This window comes from Lepus europaeus, chromosome 4 (genome assembly GCF_033115175.1).
Source record: "Lepus europaeus isolate LE1 chromosome 4, mLepTim1.pri, whole genome shotgun sequence".
NCBI classification, from domain to species: domain Eukaryota; kingdom Metazoa; phylum Chordata; class Mammalia; order Lagomorpha; family Leporidae; genus Lepus; species Lepus europaeus.
Window position 1 is genome coordinate 29,763,282 of NC_084830.1, and position 16,996 is coordinate 29,780,277.

General features: G+C 34.2%; 1 protein-coding gene across 2 annotated transcripts in view; it reads left to right on the forward strand.

Moving 5' to 3' along the window:
- Positions 1 to 16,996, forward strand: part of CSMD3 (CUB and Sushi multiple domains 3) — a 1,267,615-nt gene that overhangs the window by 326,316 nt on the left and 924,303 nt on the right. For both annotated transcript variants that reach the window (XM_062189471.1, XM_062189472.1), the window contains exon 5: positions 14,443 to 14,650. In XM_062189471.1, the coding sequence (XP_062045455.1) occupies positions 14,443 to 14,650 (208 nt within the window). The remainder of the gene's footprint in view (positions 1 to 14,442; positions 14,651 to 16,996) is intronic.

Sequence of the window (16,996 nt, forward strand, 5' to 3'; positions counted from 1 at the left end):
GGTGGCACTGCAGGCAGCGGCTTTACCTGCTATGCCATAGCGTCAGCCACCACGGTAAAAGTTTTAGGGAAGATTTATTATACTTCTTAAACAAATGTTAGACAAAGTCAAAAGGTTTTTTTTTTTTTTCTATTAAATGATTTGTGCCTATGCCTGGATGATAAAATCAAGGAGTCAATGAATTTCAGGAGGTAAATATAATTTTTATGACATAATTCAACATCCATACAAAAGTTATAATGATATGCTCTAAAGCTGTTCTATACAATATAATTTAAGATAAATATCTTGTTTACCTACTATGTGTAAAATGTATTTCTAAGCACCAAAGTACAATGTTTAATATAGATATTTCTCCTATCCACACAACAGTAAATTCTTGTTGCTTAATGAGACCCATATTCCATAAAACATATTAACATTTTCACACAAATTTTCTATTTTCCATTTTCAGGTACATTGAGCATGTGAAGTAGAACAGATAGAAGGCTACACAAATACACCTCAAATATAAAAGCTAAATTGGGAATTCCTTAAACATGGGAAAAATTTTCTAAAAATCCACTTGACCTAATGAGTTCCAGTGGGAGAAATTTCTATTTCTATAAAACTAAAAACGTATTCTTCAATAATACACAGACCTTGACACCCCAATTGTCCAATTCAATAAAAGTTTATTCCCTACCAATTTAATTAGTACCCATTGCTGGTGGCGTAACCAAACTCGATCTGTAGTTATTACCATCTGTGTTTAGTGCCACTTTGGTGATAGGTCTATATATTAGATCATTGAATGTCATGGTAAGGACATGAGTTTAACCTCCCAAAATGAAAAATTATTATATTATATCATAATATTATTATATAGAAAGCGTATATTACAGGATCTGATTTCAACTTCCAAAAGATATTCTAGGTTTTTCTGGAAAGAATAAATCGGAATATGTGTTTTATTCTATTGAGTACCATAAACAATTTACTTTATAAACAACAAATTTAATTGCTTGCAGTTCTAAAAATTGTGAAGTCCAAGATCAAGGTGTGCCGATACAGTGTCTTATGAAGAGCCACTTTTTTGGACATAGCTTTCTTGCTCTATGCCCACACAGTAGAATGGATAAATGAACACTTCTGTACATATTTTAAAAGAACAATAATCCCTGTTATGAGAGCTCCGGACATCATGACCTACTCAGGTCACATGACACTTGATACTCCACCTCCTAAACCACTACCTCAGGCAATAGGATTTTAACATACGAATTTTAAAGGGAAACAAACTTTCAGATTACAGAATTTCAACCTTGGGCCACCATAATTTATATCATTCTCTCATGCACAATATATTCATCCTATCTCGATGGCTCCAAAAAATTTTTAAATTGCTCTGGCATCAATTCAAAAGTCTGAAGTTCAGATTTCTATCTAAATGTCATTTAAATAAGATATGGATGAGAATCAAGGTACCATTTATTATGAGGTAAATTTCTCATCCTCAAAAGGGATAAAGTAAACAGAAGTTAGAGATGACATGTCCCAAACAAGAATGAAACACAGCAGAAGAAACTTAAATTTTAAGGATCAAGAATAATCTTTTATTTCAATGCTGTGGCCTCCAGACCCACTGGGTTTAGGGTTGAGTCTCCAATGTTTGCAGCAGCCTTACTTCCATTGTAGCTCTCACTCACCCCCAAGGTTTCCATGTGCCTAGTGTGTGTGGCTGGAGCTTTCAGGCCAGGGTTCATGCCAGTAGCTCTATTGATCTGAGGTCTAAGGAGTGATCTGTCCATTAGGCATTGTTGCGGGCTCATCCTTCGAGGCTTGCACTGTCTGGATGGTGGGGCGATGGCATTCTTTGACAAGAAGCACCAGAGACAAGTTTCAATGAACATGTCTGTTTATTAACAATCAAGCACAAGCTTTTAAAGGACAGGCAGAGGGGGGCATATCTAGTTCAGGGCAACACTAATTCTATAGGATAAAGCCAATATTGGCACTGCTACACTTCTCCAATCAGCTCCAATCATGTGGCATTCCAGGTGGTCCTCCACTCCCGGGAGCTATTTACCTGATTGACAATTACAGGCCCTTCAACATCAAGCAAGGGTGGGGAAAATGTGCCTGGGGCTTCTGCCACCTGCCAGCAGTAAGGTCATAGGGTCATTCTCAGGAGGCATGGTGTGTCATGCTCTCTTAACCTACTGCATGGGCTAGGCAGGCAGTTTCCCAGCCAGGCACAGGATCATGCACAGTGGATCCAACCTAGAACAGCATTTTCTGCATGAGCTCTGAGCTTTCCTTTGAAATCTAAGTGGAGGCAACCATGACCCCACAGCTTGTCTGTGCACAACTTAGCATTGCACTGGGGTCCACCAAGCCCCACCTTGGGTAGATGAGGAGCACAGCTACAGAACTTAGGCAGAAAAAATGAAGTTCCAAAGGCTCCTCCAGGCCCTCTTATGAAATCATTCTGCTCCCAATGTCTTTGAACTCTGAGAATATGATGAAAATGGCTGTAAAATCAAAAATTCCTGTTGGGATTCCTGATTGTTGATTAATAACACCTGGCTAATGCATATTAAAATTGCTACCAAAAGGTCACTTGACCACACCCTTGATATTCTCTTTGTAGAAACATCCTAATTTTTTTTTTTTTTACAATATGGAAAACATAGGTTTTCTAAAATAGTTAAGTCCTGCCTATCTTTTTATTTAAAATTCTGTCTTTATTTCTTTTTTCTCATATTTAACAAGAAGTATTCAAGAGAACCAAAGACACTCCTCCAGTACTTTGCTAGGGGATTTCTTCAGTCAAATACCCTGTTCAATCAATCAGAAGTTCTATCTTCCACAAAACATTAGGACTAAACATAATTCAGTAAAAGTCTTTGATGTTTTACCAAAAGGATCATAGTTCCTCTAGTTTCCAATAATATCCCCCATCTCCATTTGAGATCTCATCAGAATGGCTTTATCATCATATTTTTATGAACATTCTGTTCATGACTTAAATGTTCTCCAAGAAGAATGAGGTATTCTCCACAGCTCTCCTTCTGGACTTTCACCAGAATTACCCTTAATGGTCCATTTAAAGCAATGTAAGTTTTTTTTTTTTTTTCCAGCATGTATTTCAGACTCTCCATCTTCTATCCTTTACCTACTTCCAAAGAAGTTTTCACATTTTAAGGTATTGCAGTAGCAACCCCAATTCTCAATGCAGATTTTCTATCTTAGTCCATTCAGTTTATTTCTACCAATTCTGAAGACTGAGAAATCTAACATTAAGGCAGTAGTGGATTCAGTGGCTGTTGAGGGCCCACTTTCTGGTTCATATGGTGGGAAGTGAGAATGAACACACTTGGGCCTAAAAGGTAGCAATTTCAATTCATGAGGGCAGTGCCATTATAACCTAATCACTTCGTGAAATATTATCACTTCTAATACCATTGACATGGGTGACATGATTCATCAAATGAATTTTAGGGGGGCAAAATATATTACAGCTCAGGACAAAATAACTGAAGTTATGATCTATGTAATTCTCAGGGCAGAAGATTATTTTAAAGGAAATTTGTAAGGATTAGGTTTTACACCCACTTCCTTTTGCACAGCCTGTAGCTTCCGGGAATCATCCTAACTGCCTCAGTGGCAGGATTATGCAGTCTTGCTGAGGAAAATAGAGCAATAAACGCATACTGCTGTTTCTGTTTCAAAATATTTGCAGCCAGAGTCTTGAAAACAAAGATTCCCCAGCTCAAAATATCAGCAATTTCTTCTATTTTATAGTTCCAAAGCTACTGCTTCAACCTCCTAAAGTTTCTGAAACATTTCTTCTTTCAATGAGAATCAATAACTCCTCTTACTGAAATTCATGCAATTAATTCTTTGAAATTAATGAATATTTAGAAGGGATAATTGCTACCATACTGTTAATATATGGTATTAAATATTCCCCTTAGACAGTTGAATGAATAGTTTAGAGGGTTGAGTTGAATGACATAAACTACAGATTTTCCTGTATTTCTGGAAGATAGGTGGAATAAGAGAGTAGATCTCACCTTGGTAGCAAATATATATGAGCAGTGGAAGACTGGGTAAAACTAATATTAAATGATACAGAAATAGAGATAATGAAGTAGTGGATAAGAAGAGGCTAGAGGGATAAACAGTAAAGTATTTCACAAGCAAGTCAGAAAAGAGAATTCTTAAATGAATGAATTAATAACAATGCTAACAAGTGACATGAAGAGACTCAATTTGTAAATAAATAAATAAACCAACCAGTTAGGGATGGGTCTCAACAGACACTGCACAAAGAAGCAAGATAGCCAATCAAAAGAAAAATGGGTGATGGGTCACAAGAATAATTTAAAAAGGTACATTTTCTAGGGAATTTGAAAAAGGAAGAGGACAAATTTAATACTAGGAAATAACAGAGCAATACAACTTTTAATGTCTCAGAATTGGGAGTACGAGGTGTTGGTCTCATTTGTGTTTGGCCTTTTAGATCAGTATCGGAGAGCTGTTTGCCAGCTGAAGGGATTCCAAGTAGAGAAAGACTCAGACTTGGATGAAACTCCTAGCTCCTGGCTTCAGCCTGCCCTGCTCTGGCTGTTGTGGCCATCTCTCTCTGTCTCTGTGGCTCTTTCAGATAAATAAATAAATCTCAAAAAAAGTCATTAGCCTAGATGGTAAAATACTGACTGAAATGCCAAGTGCAATATTGGAGTACCTCAGTTCTGTTTCTGGTTCCAACTCCTGATTTCAATTTCATGCAAACTTCTCTTAATACAACCCTGGGAGGCAGTAGTCATGGCTCAAGTGTTTGACTTCCTACCACCCATGTGAGAGATCTGGATTGAGTTCTTGCCTCCCAAGTTGTCCCAGAATAGTCCCAGTCCCTGTCCTGGTTGCTGCAGGCATTTAGAGGAATTGACCAATGAATAGGAGTGCTCCCTCTGTCTTTCAAATAAACAATGAATAATTAAAATAAAGTGTCCTACTGTACAGTCCACTATCAACCAATTAAAAAAAAAGAATCTTGGGTTGTGATTAAATTAATAGTATTTTAAAATGCTTTCATGTTATTTCCAATAGCAGCCTAGGTTAAGACAAAAGCAGGTAATACTAGAATTTTTGAGGAAAATTATACATGATTATACTCACTTTCTTGAATGACGTAACATTAAAGTTAGCATTCTCAGTCAAAAGCATCAAGTGGAATGTGGAGTCCAGGAAAGTATGGGTTACAAATGAAAAACAGCTACAAATAAGGAAAAGGCTTTTATAAAATATAAAGAACTGAGATTATGGTTACTATCTTTATTAAAACTAGTTTCCAAAGTGTAAATGTGCAAATGCTTCTCTATATCTATTGGTTCAGAAACTCTGGGCATAGGGTCCAGCAATGAATGTTTTAACAAGCCTTTTAGGTAATTCTCGGTCAACCTAAACTTTGAGTACTATTTACCTAGGACAATCCTGAGGGATTATATTGTGGTCAAAATCTAATCACACTTCAAAATTCTAGAAAGGGAGGACCAGATCTGACTGGTACTTCAGAGATTTTTGGGATATCACAATATATTAGCTGAGTTTGAAGGAGAATTTGTGTTTCTGAAACATTTTCTATTTTATTTCATAGTGTTTTAAGACATGACAGAGACACTGAAAACTCCACAATTTATAACTTAATGGATTTTCACAAAAAGAGCACAGCTTTTCACCAGAACAGCAATGAAGAACAGAATGTTGCTAGACTATCAGAAATTTCCAAGATGCTTCCTCTGACCCCTACCCTGCAACCAGAAGGAAAACATTCTCCTAACTCAGAACACCATAGATTCATTTTGGATATCCTGAACCTTATAATGAAATGGAATCTTACAGAAAGTATTATTTGTATGTCTGGCTTCTTGCTGTTCTTCTTTGTGAGATTCATTCATATTGTTGCCTGTATTTCATAGTGGACTCATTTTCATGGCTTGATGGTAGTACATGCCCATTTAATTTATGTGTACTATCTTTGATGAATACTTGGATTCCTCCCAGAATTGGTAGTTACAATTTATAATATGTGAGTAAATAACTGCATAGCTGAGCACATGTATACTAACATGCTGTGATTTGAATGACTTTTTTGCCCATCTCCAAATTCATATGCTGAAATCCTGTTCCCTAAGATAGTAGTTTAGGAATTGGAGCCCTTTGAGAGGTGATTAGCTCCTGAGGGAAGAATTCTAATGAATGAGATTACAGCTTTTATGGTAGGCCCAAGGGTGCTCATATGCACCTTCTACCAAGTAAGGACACAATGAGGTTACTTGTGAACCAGAAACTGGGCCCTCCCCAGCCACTGCACTTTAATCTTGGATTTCCCAGATCTGGAATAAACGGATTTATGTTGTTTAAAAGCTACTGAGCATATGGTATTTAGTTACAGCAGTCCCTTTCCTTTATGAAGTTTACAATCTAAAGAGAGAGAAGCATTTTAAATACTTGAGCTGAAAAAAAGACTTTACATCAATCAACTTGTGGTCTCTGAGGTTGCCAAAGTCTACAAAAGCCAAATAGCAAGAGGAGAACCTGGATGTTCTTATGATAGGCTTACAGACAAAGCTTGTGGTTATATCTCAAGTCACTGATAATATATTTATGAGAATTCAGTTAATGGCCTCAACTTGATGTGAAAAAATATTGGAAAATTTGCCCTGGCTGAATAGCAGCCTCCTAGTAATAACCTCACAGATGGAAGTGGGAACATGACTTTTTAGTGCTCAATGGTCTCTGCCACACTGAGAGGCAAAAAACTCCTTCTTGTATCTGGATTTTTTCAAGCTCTTTAAAAGTAGAAATATTTGGTCACTAATCTGCATAGGTTTGCTATGTTTCCCCCCTACTCCACAACCTTTTAGAAACTTTAATAACACTTAGATTACTCTGTTTGTATTTTCCTAAGGGGAAATCTTTCCTTTTAAAACACTTTTATTTTCTTTGCTTCATTTTGAATTGCTTCCATTGCTATGTCTGTAAGTTCACTATTTTTTTTTTTCTTCTGTACAGTCTAATCTGCTCTAAGGTCCAATTTTTAAATTTTCTAATAATGAGTTTTTCCTCTTTTAAAGTTTCATTTGGTTATCTTTCATATTATCCCTTTCCTTCTGTTGAGTTTCTCTATACAGGGATAGATAGTAAATATTTTAGGCTTTGCAGGGAACATAAGATCTCTAACATGTGTTTTTCTTTGCTTTTAGTGTGCTTGATTATCATTTGATTTTATAATCATTTAAAAAGTAAAACATTTCTTATTTCACAGGCAACCCAAGAACACACTGTAGGACAGATAAAGCCTAGGATATAGTTTTTTAACCCTTGCTTTGAATAGTTGAACCCAGTTATATTATCAGTTATAAAGTTCTTTTAATTCTATCATCTCCATACTTTTGGTCTGTGTCTAATGATTTTTTCTCTTGGTTATGTGTTATATATTTATACTTCTTTACATAGCTAGTAAGTGTTTACTAGATGTTTAACATGTAAATTTTAAGTTAACGAATGTCTGGATTTAGTTATTTTCTTTTAAAGCATGATAGGCTTTCTTTTAGTATGTAGTCCAGTTACTTTTAGTTCAGTTTTTCTCTTTTGAGATATGTTTGCCATTTTTACCAGGGAAGTTTTCAGGTGGTCTTTTGGCAGGGTTTATCCCCTCTACTTAAGTGCATGCCCTCTGAAATTTCTATTGAATACCTTATGTAGTTATTTAAAAAGGAATTGTCATCCAAGCTAGTGCTACTTGAACAATACCAACTCCTGTGCACTCTCTTGGAATTATTCAATTTACAGAACTCTAGTCTCTCTTTGCCTGACTTCATGGAATTCCACTGATTTGCCTTAACTTATTAGGCTATAACAAGTAATCAGGAGAAACCCATGCAGATTTCTTCAGTTCCTTCTCAGCAGGCCTCAGTCTTCTCTGGTATGCTCCCTGCCTGACAGTTTACATTTACCTTATTCTCCCTGAACTCTGTCTACTCAGCTCATGGAGAAGTCAATGCTCAATTCTTAATTCCATTCCTTGTTACATGGCCCAGGATGTGTCTCCAGAGAGTATACCAAGCAATTACAAGACTCTTCCTTTTTATTCTTGTCCTCTCAGGGAGTAACAGTTTTGGGTGGCTTTGGTATGTTTGGAAAGAGGTATTTCATATATTTTACTCAGTTTTAATTAAAAAAAAAGATTTATTTATTTATTTGAAAGACAGAGTTAGAGATAGGGAAGACAGAGAGAACTTCCATCCACTGGTTCACTCCCCAAATGGCCATTATGACCCAGCTGGGCCAAGCTGAAGCCAGGAGCCAGGAGCTTCTTCTGAGTGTCCCTCGTTGGTGCAGGGGCCTAAGGATTTGGGCCATCCTCTTCTGCTTTTCCAGGAGTATAACCAATAAGCTGGATTGGAAGTAGAGCACCCAGGACTCAAACAGGCACCCACATGGGTGAAAGTGCTGCAGACCATGGCTTTAACCTGCTGTGCCATAGCATAGCACTGGCCGCCATTTTAATAGTTTTTTGAAGATCTTAATGTAAATTTGTTCCTCATTGCTTTGTCATGATTTATTTTTTATTTAATTTAGATATTTTTTCTTCAAGTGTTTGAATAATTCAAATTTTATTGAATGCATTTTCAACTTTTTCTTACTTGATATGCTGAGGTATATTTTAAGTTGAATGTAAAAAAATAATATATTTATTAATTACTTTCTTTGGTATATTAACAAACTCTCTCATTTTCTCAATATATCTCTCAGGAAGGGAAATGGAAATTAATGTAGAACATTTGCCTAAAGGCATATTTGTGTATTCAAGAATAAACCTTGAATACTGAAATGCTATTTTATTTAGTTTTCTTTACTTATGAGATGCACTCATCTTGAAGAATGATGAAAGTTTTTCTTCTTTGAACTGTTATAATCTTTTTCTCTGTAATGTCATCTGTTTTAGTATGAAAGGAGCTAAAGGAGCTGGACTGAGAAATGAAAATGACAAGAACCTTTAATTTTCTTTCATAATCTGAAAATTCACTTTTCTTTAAAAGTTGGAAAGTGTTATTTGTTGTGCCTTGACAAACTAGCAATCTAGATGTGATATTTAGTTAACCAGTTGCTCAATTTCCTTCTCTATGAGAAAAAGGATTTCTCCTAAAATACAGTGATGTGTCTGCTGTAAATGTAAAGCAACTTTACAACAAAATTAACTGCTCCATATATGTGATTTAATGACTAACTAATAACAGTGTAATATCTAAGTGTTCATCTAATTAAGAGACACACATAGTAATGCCTGACTTGGGAAGAAACAAAAGTATAATATAATTCTAATATAACAAATGTTTGGTTCTCATTGCTTTATAGGTAAGAGTTAAAACACCATTGTGTATAAAATTTACATAATTTGATATTTTGAAATATAAAATAAACATTATTTGATGATAGATTTGCATTTTAATATTGTAAGCCACTAAAATTTGATTAATAACATTTTTAATTTAACAACTATATTTTTAATCAATAGATTTAAGGAAATTAATAACTTAAGAGGGAATTAATGGTAGTTTGCCACAATACTAGAGTAAGCCTAAAGTACTTAAGGATTTAAGTACATGGATATGTAACTATAAAAAATTAATCCATTTTAAATCTTACAACCTACATACTTTTCTTAGAACAAGTGTAGAGATATTATGGATCATTTTTAGAAGCCATTGTATTTCCTATATGTTAATTAAGTATATTGTGAAGCCATCATAACGTCAAGGGACATAAAAGTATTTAAAAGTATTGCTTTACTATTTAGGCAAGATTATTTTTTCACATTTTTATTAATTAACAAATATAGAGAACATAGTTGGTGAATTTTATAGATAATGATTCCAAGAAGGCAATACTTTCTTCCCTTCCTCCCTCCCTTCTTTTCTTTCCTCTTAATTTTTTGCAATACCATACTTTCAATTTACTTTATAGTCATAGGCTCAATGCTCCTCTAAACAAAGAGCTCTACAAGTAAAATGTAGGAAGACCACTGTTGCACAAGCATACAGACAAGTGTTGTAAACAATAATCAAATCACAAAATGTCAATTTCGCTCACATACATTATGTTTTCTTTGTAAAGTATATATTAGCAACCACAAATCAGAGAAATCATGATAAAATATTATTGTTAAACAATGACTTAAGAGGAGTATTCTAATTTATTTTGCTACAATGCTATTTCTTCTTATATGACTACAAAGATCAAACTAATCTTTTGAAGATTCTGAGGTATAAATATGAAAATATACTGGATAAATATGATATGGTTTATCTTCAGGAAGCAATAAAGCATGCAAGAATTTGCTTGACTCTAGATTCATCCTCTAATCTGCAGCAATTATGGCTTCCTTCCTCTCTCATTTTAAGCAGAAGACAGATGATCTTTTCAGAACTTAAATCCAATCATGTCATCTCTTTACTGAAAACCTTTCAATAATTTTGAATTGCGCTGAATAAACCGTACAGCATTATTGTAAAGGACTTGCAAGGTCCAGACCTTCACAGCCCTTCCAGTTGCAGTTGGTACCACATAGCTCATCACCCTCTCCGCTCTAGCATACAATTCCATTTCCTTTCAGTGTAACTGACAGTGAAACTGCTGGTACACCCTTGCTTCTGCTCCCCATCTACTTAGTACCTACTATTCATACTTTTGATTTCTAATCCAACATTATTTCCTCAGGAAATTCTTACTTCTGAATGCCCCAAATTTTCTAAAAATTCTAAAGTCCCTAAACATATGGCATTAGTACCAAATGCTCCTTTTCATTTTATCTGCAAGACATGCATTTTTATGTATTTATTTAGTCTCTTGCCTATAGCTTATTCACTATTAAAAAATGCTATGAGAATACAGAAAATGATAGCTTGATCATGACTGTAGCCAGAGACCCTAACATGGTTCTCCCTGGCCTTTAGTAGATCACAACAGATACTTTTTGAACAAATGGCCAAATGAATAAACTTTGAATATCACAAAAAGTTAACAAAAACAACTAATGTGGTCCAATGCATATCCTGAGATTCTTTGGAAATTTTTCCATGAATAATTGAATGTTGACCTTTCTATGCATGGTCAGATGAAAGATATGGAGGCTGTAAAAGAGTGATGTTGAAAGAATAAAGGTGACTATCCTGTCACTGACAGGATGTGTATCCACTCATTTGGACCAGAGACCAAGATATGGTATTCAGCAGAAAGAACAAGGATTCAAGAGTCCTTGACTTATTCTAATACTGCCTTTTACTTGTTCTAACAATGATATAAAATAAAATAATAAAATTAATTTAGATAGTGTACTCTGCTATTAGAGTTTTTGCTTACAGAAAATATATTGTTTCAATAAGCATTGTATTTTATTCAAGCCAAATAACAATAAAAATAACAAAAGTTCTAGGATTTAGGTAGGGCCACAAAACTAAAATTTTTTGTATCTCATATCTAGATGAGTGAACTTTAACATATTTAATAATTCTGCGAGATACTGATTCTATGGTATCTCTGCACTATCAAGAGTGAATATAGGACTTGATATCAGCAAGAATGTTGGTTTGAATGCTGAAGGAAGTCGGTGTTTGTGCTTGTTTGTATGCGCCAGTTAGTCATATGTTTGGCTTGAAATTACTTTCATGTAAATTAAGAATTTCTTGAAGTCAGTCATTTTGGGAGTTTCGCCCCATTTAATGTGTCAGGAGTTTGGAGTGATTTTGGACTACAGAAACTTAAGGAGACCCTGTAAAGAAATTTAATTATATTGTCTGGAACTTGAGGATGCAATGTATTATTATTTAAAAATAATTGATATATTTAGATGTCCACTATAAATCCAAGGGCTACATTTTGGAAGAATGCATTTTCACAGAGGATGAATAAATCTACATGATTTCATTTGATCAAGTCAGGATTTCTGTGAGGGAGTTCTGGCTTGGTAGAATCTTAGATCAGCTTAACAGACTTCTTTGGAAAGCAAGATGGCATAGTTTGGAGGAAGATTGACATGTACTGTTCTGTACTCTCAAGATGAGAAAATAATGTAAACACCAGTCACAGAAACACCGTCACTCACAAGATCATTTGTGGAAACTCTCTAAGGATCCCATGAAAATACCCATGAGCAAAAGAACCATCTTTATCTAACCATCTACCAAAGCCTAAGGAAACCATTTCCAAATCTGTACCAGGAAAGACAAGGATTTACATACCTCTGTCCTTTCCACGTACAACTCAAGGGAGATCATAGAGAGTTCAGTAAGAAGACAAGGACAGGAAGAATTATTAAAGAGATCCAGAAAAGATGATCCCATTTCTCTGCCTCACCACTGCCCCAAATTTCACAAGTCCAAACTAGGGAAAGCAAAGAAATTTAACTAAAAGTAAGATAATTTCTTTGTGATTTCCCAAGACTGGAGGCATAGTTGCTTAACTCAGTTTTTTTTTTCAATTATTATTCAATTATTCAATTTTTAAAATTGAGAAAAAGTTTTGCATATAGGCATTATGTGAGGTAGTCATGTGTTTCATAAAGACTTCTAATTAACAATAGATTGCATATATAACACTGATGTCACAAGATTATCACCTAGCAACATCATGACTATCTTAGCTTTTATATCTTCTGCTTGTACAATGCTGAAATCACCTGATGATACACTACACAGAGTATATCTCCATCCCTAAGCAACACATGGCTTTATGTAAATGTTGTGAAATGGCTAAATTGGCCTAATGAACGTAAGCATTACTTCATTGTAACCTATTTTTTGGCAATGAAAATATGTGTAAACTCTCTCTCTAAACTGGAGGAATTTTTCTTTAATCTGAGTGTGATCTAAATTGTTATATATTTGCCTCAGATTTTATCTAGAGAACAAAATAAATAGCTCAAAGAGCTAGTTTCACAGGTATGGGCCAGTTGCACTATGGATATATGACAGTATAACATTTTATTTCTAATGTAGTATTCAACTTTGGTATTGGTATTGAGAAGGCATATAGTAGAAGAGATCTGTGGTTGGGGATAGGAAGCAGCAAGGCAGGTTTACTAGAGGATTAAAGTTTTGAGGCACAGTGTGTTCTGGCAGGAAAATTAGTTGCAATATGCCACAGGGTTTAGACAGGACCATAAATTCATTCTAATTATCTAGCAAACTCTAAAAAAGAGAGGCGGGAGAGAGCATGAAACAAATATTTAAATCACATTATCATATTTATACTATTGTGTAAACATTACATTTAAGAGCAATACATGTATACTCTCAGTTATAGATTATGGAAATAAATGAAGAGTGGGACAGAAAAAAAGCTAAAGCTATTTGATACCTACAAAATAGCACTAAATTAGTCTCTAACAACAAAACATTTTTTACTCCTTGCCCTCATGTAGTTAAATGGAACAATGCTGTCAATCTCTATTTATTAAGGTTCTGGAGCTATCCATCAATACAAAAAAATAATTGGCCATTATGCAAACAGATCTTTCCTCTAATGACTTGAACTGAAGGAATTCAACAAAAATCATGAGACGACATATTGCATAGACAAACTTGTAACCTATTTGTTTGTTTTAAGTAATGTTATTAATAAGACAACTCTTAAAGCTTCAACTCCTTTATAAAACAGGAGTTTTTCTTAGATTTTCAAACTGAACACAGATGCTCATGTATTCACTAGCTTGCACCATCAGTCAAGTGTAGAGTAGTGAAGAATCCATGACCCCTTTTGAAAGTTAGAATCATAATTCGAAAAGCAAGGTTAGTTGGAAAGTCATTTATAATACTCTATGTATATATGTCATATATTCAATAAAAGATATATTGCTTGATGCAGTTACAAGGGATATATTCCTGAAGATATAGTAGCTACCATATAAATTCTATGTAATTAAAATTTTCAAGAAATATAGTGTATTTTTAGTTGAACTTATTCTTCAAAATATTTTTAAATATATCACTGAAACTATATTATATTCTCTTATATCATGTCTTAGTTTTATACATATCCAGGTGGATTTTCTCCTTGTACACTTAAAGAAACATATCTCTTTTGTTTAATTCACTTCATCTTTTAAACATTAAAAGAAAATTTCTGTTGTATTTTCCTGTGATCCAACTTTGTAATGCAGATTTTTACTTACTTCCATTGTTATTTCATCTAGTGGCTATAAAATTATCAAGATAAAGTTTATATTTTTGAATGGGCTTACAAATTTTATAGACTTCCCATTTTATTTCATCTCTATCAGTGGGTTATGCACTTGATATCACAACATTTGAACTTTTATTTCTATTCAAAAATGTTGAGTTGCTTTAATTGTGTTTCTCCTAATACAACTGAACATTTTACTGTTTTTCACAGCTGAAGATGCTTGTGGAGGAACAATGAGAGGATCCAGTGGCATCATATCCAGCCCTAGTTTTCCTAATGAGTACCATAACAATGCAGATTGCACATGGACCATTGTGGCAGAGCCTGGGGACACAATTTCACTTATATTTACTGATTTCCAAATGGAAGACAAATATGATTACTTAGAAATTGAAGGTTCTGAACCACCAACAATTTGGTAAGTAGATATTTCTTTTAAGCAAGTATCGATGTCATTTTTTTTCTGAAACAAGTTGGGGAACACAGAGCAAATATATGTTGGAACTTTAAAGGATTAGATATTTAAAAAAATCTTATAGTGATAGCAATGTTCTGAGAGGGAGTTGTCAGAGCTGAGGGAACATTATGGAGTACTGGAAAACTGAAATGGAAAACAGTTTGAAATTTTAAATACAGCCATATCCATTAGTATCATTTTATCATTCAGTTGGTATAATCTGTGACTTTATCAGAATTTGTACAAGGACATAAAAGCAGTTTCTCTTGTGTTGTGTTCTTCAGCATGCTAGTCCACATGGCTTCTTGCCAATTAACTGAATAGTCTTCTAAGTAATTTGCCTTTGTTTACGTGGACAGATATTTTTCTGTTATCTGATGGTAAAATTAGACACTACCAGCTGGGAGAGAGTTCCCTTTTTTTTAGATTCAAGAGATAGTATCATAAAAACTGTATACTAATCAGAACATGCTATTAGGATTATTATTTTTAAATGAAAGTTTTATATTATTTTGAAAATCTGTATCCACTAATGCCATTGACTAAATTATAATTCAGTAGTTGCATGAAAGGGAAATGGTAAGATGACGTTAGTGAAGTGAGGTAACAGGCCAACATTAGATTACAAAAGACAAACTATGGCCTGTAAAGATTGGCTAGGGACAGTGGGAATTTATCCAAAACCATCACATGAAGAGGTCTGAAATTTCAAACGGTTTTTTCTTATTGTAGTGTAGAATTGGATTTCATTTTCAATTGGATGTAGGACAACCACTTAGGAGGTGATTACAGAAATCCAAGAAATGATCATTGTAGCATGGATTAGTGTTATATTATTGAGATAAAGAATTAAATAATTGGATATATTCAGAAGATATAATCAAAAGGACTGTAATAGGTTGAGAAGTTATAACAAGAGGAGAATTAAAATAAAACCTGATTTTTTTTTTTAATTGAACAAATGGTGATGGCGATAATGATATTCACCAAGCTGAAGGAAGGTCAAGTTTGGAATGAGAACTCAATAAATATTGAAGTTTTAAGCCTTTTGAGACATCACATTAAAACTAATAGAAAACTACATTTACCTATATGATGCAGGGATTTAGAGTGGTGGATTAACACTGGTAATGAGTTGAAACTGAAAGTAATTGAATCAATAGGCTTCAATGAAATTAGATAGACAGGCAGATTAGAATAAGAGAAAGGGAACTAGGGCTGAATCTTCAAGGAAGACAATTGATGAGGTCCAGGCTTGGAAGGATGATCCAGCAAAATAAAATGAAAATTCACTCCGTGAAGCAGGAAAGAAATCAGAGATTAAAGTATCACACAGACAGAGGAAGAAAGAAGGAAGAACAGACAGCACCGTGGACAGCTTCTGAAAAGATATTAAGTAAATACTGAAAACAATCACCACTGGGTAGGCCTCAGAAAATGTATTAAATCTGTCTATCATTAATCCTACTTTTTAAAGTAAAATAAATGTAACACACTTAGCTATAGACTCTCCGTACCCCTTGGGTCATCAGTATTCAAGGTTACACACCCTTACCTCTTTACAGGATAATTTCATTCTACATTGCAATGAAAACCAGAAGAATTTTCATTCCATGTGTTAGAAAGCTTAAAAACAACTGTTTTAGAAATTGCTACTTTTAAGGTAATTCTTATTTGAGTTGTATCAAGGAAAATAATAATTCCAGTAATTATAATTCTGTTGGCATAAATTTAATCCCATTTAAACAGCAGTTTTTAAACTTGTAAAAAAATGATCTTACTAGCTAAAACAAATGAAATTTGACACTTTTCAGTAGTGCCAGGACCCTAACTACTACTGAACTTCAACATACTCTGTGGATCATAATATCCCATTCTCTTTCACATAATCACTCTCTCATTTCAGATTAAATAGTCTTAGTAAGGATTGGTATGTTTTCTTATCACAGTTGTTAGAATGACATAGTCCAATAGTAACAACAAATTCACAAATTTCTCTCCATTTTGTCCTTAAAATGACACTGGGTCACTTATTTGCCTGTTCCTCAGAAAGAAAATAGCAAACTATAAATCTATCATTTTATTGCCTTTTTAAAGTGATGTTACTGTCAAATTCCAGGATTCTCCTAATCTATATTAATGTACATTTACCTAAATTCCTAATGAAGGATTTTGAGCACTGCTAGTGATATAATCAAAATTACATTTAAAAAATTCAAAATGGCTGCTATTTAAGGAAGGAACAGAGGGAAAGATAGAAGAATAGAGATTTACCCTATGTATGTGAGAGTTTATGATTAGTGGAAC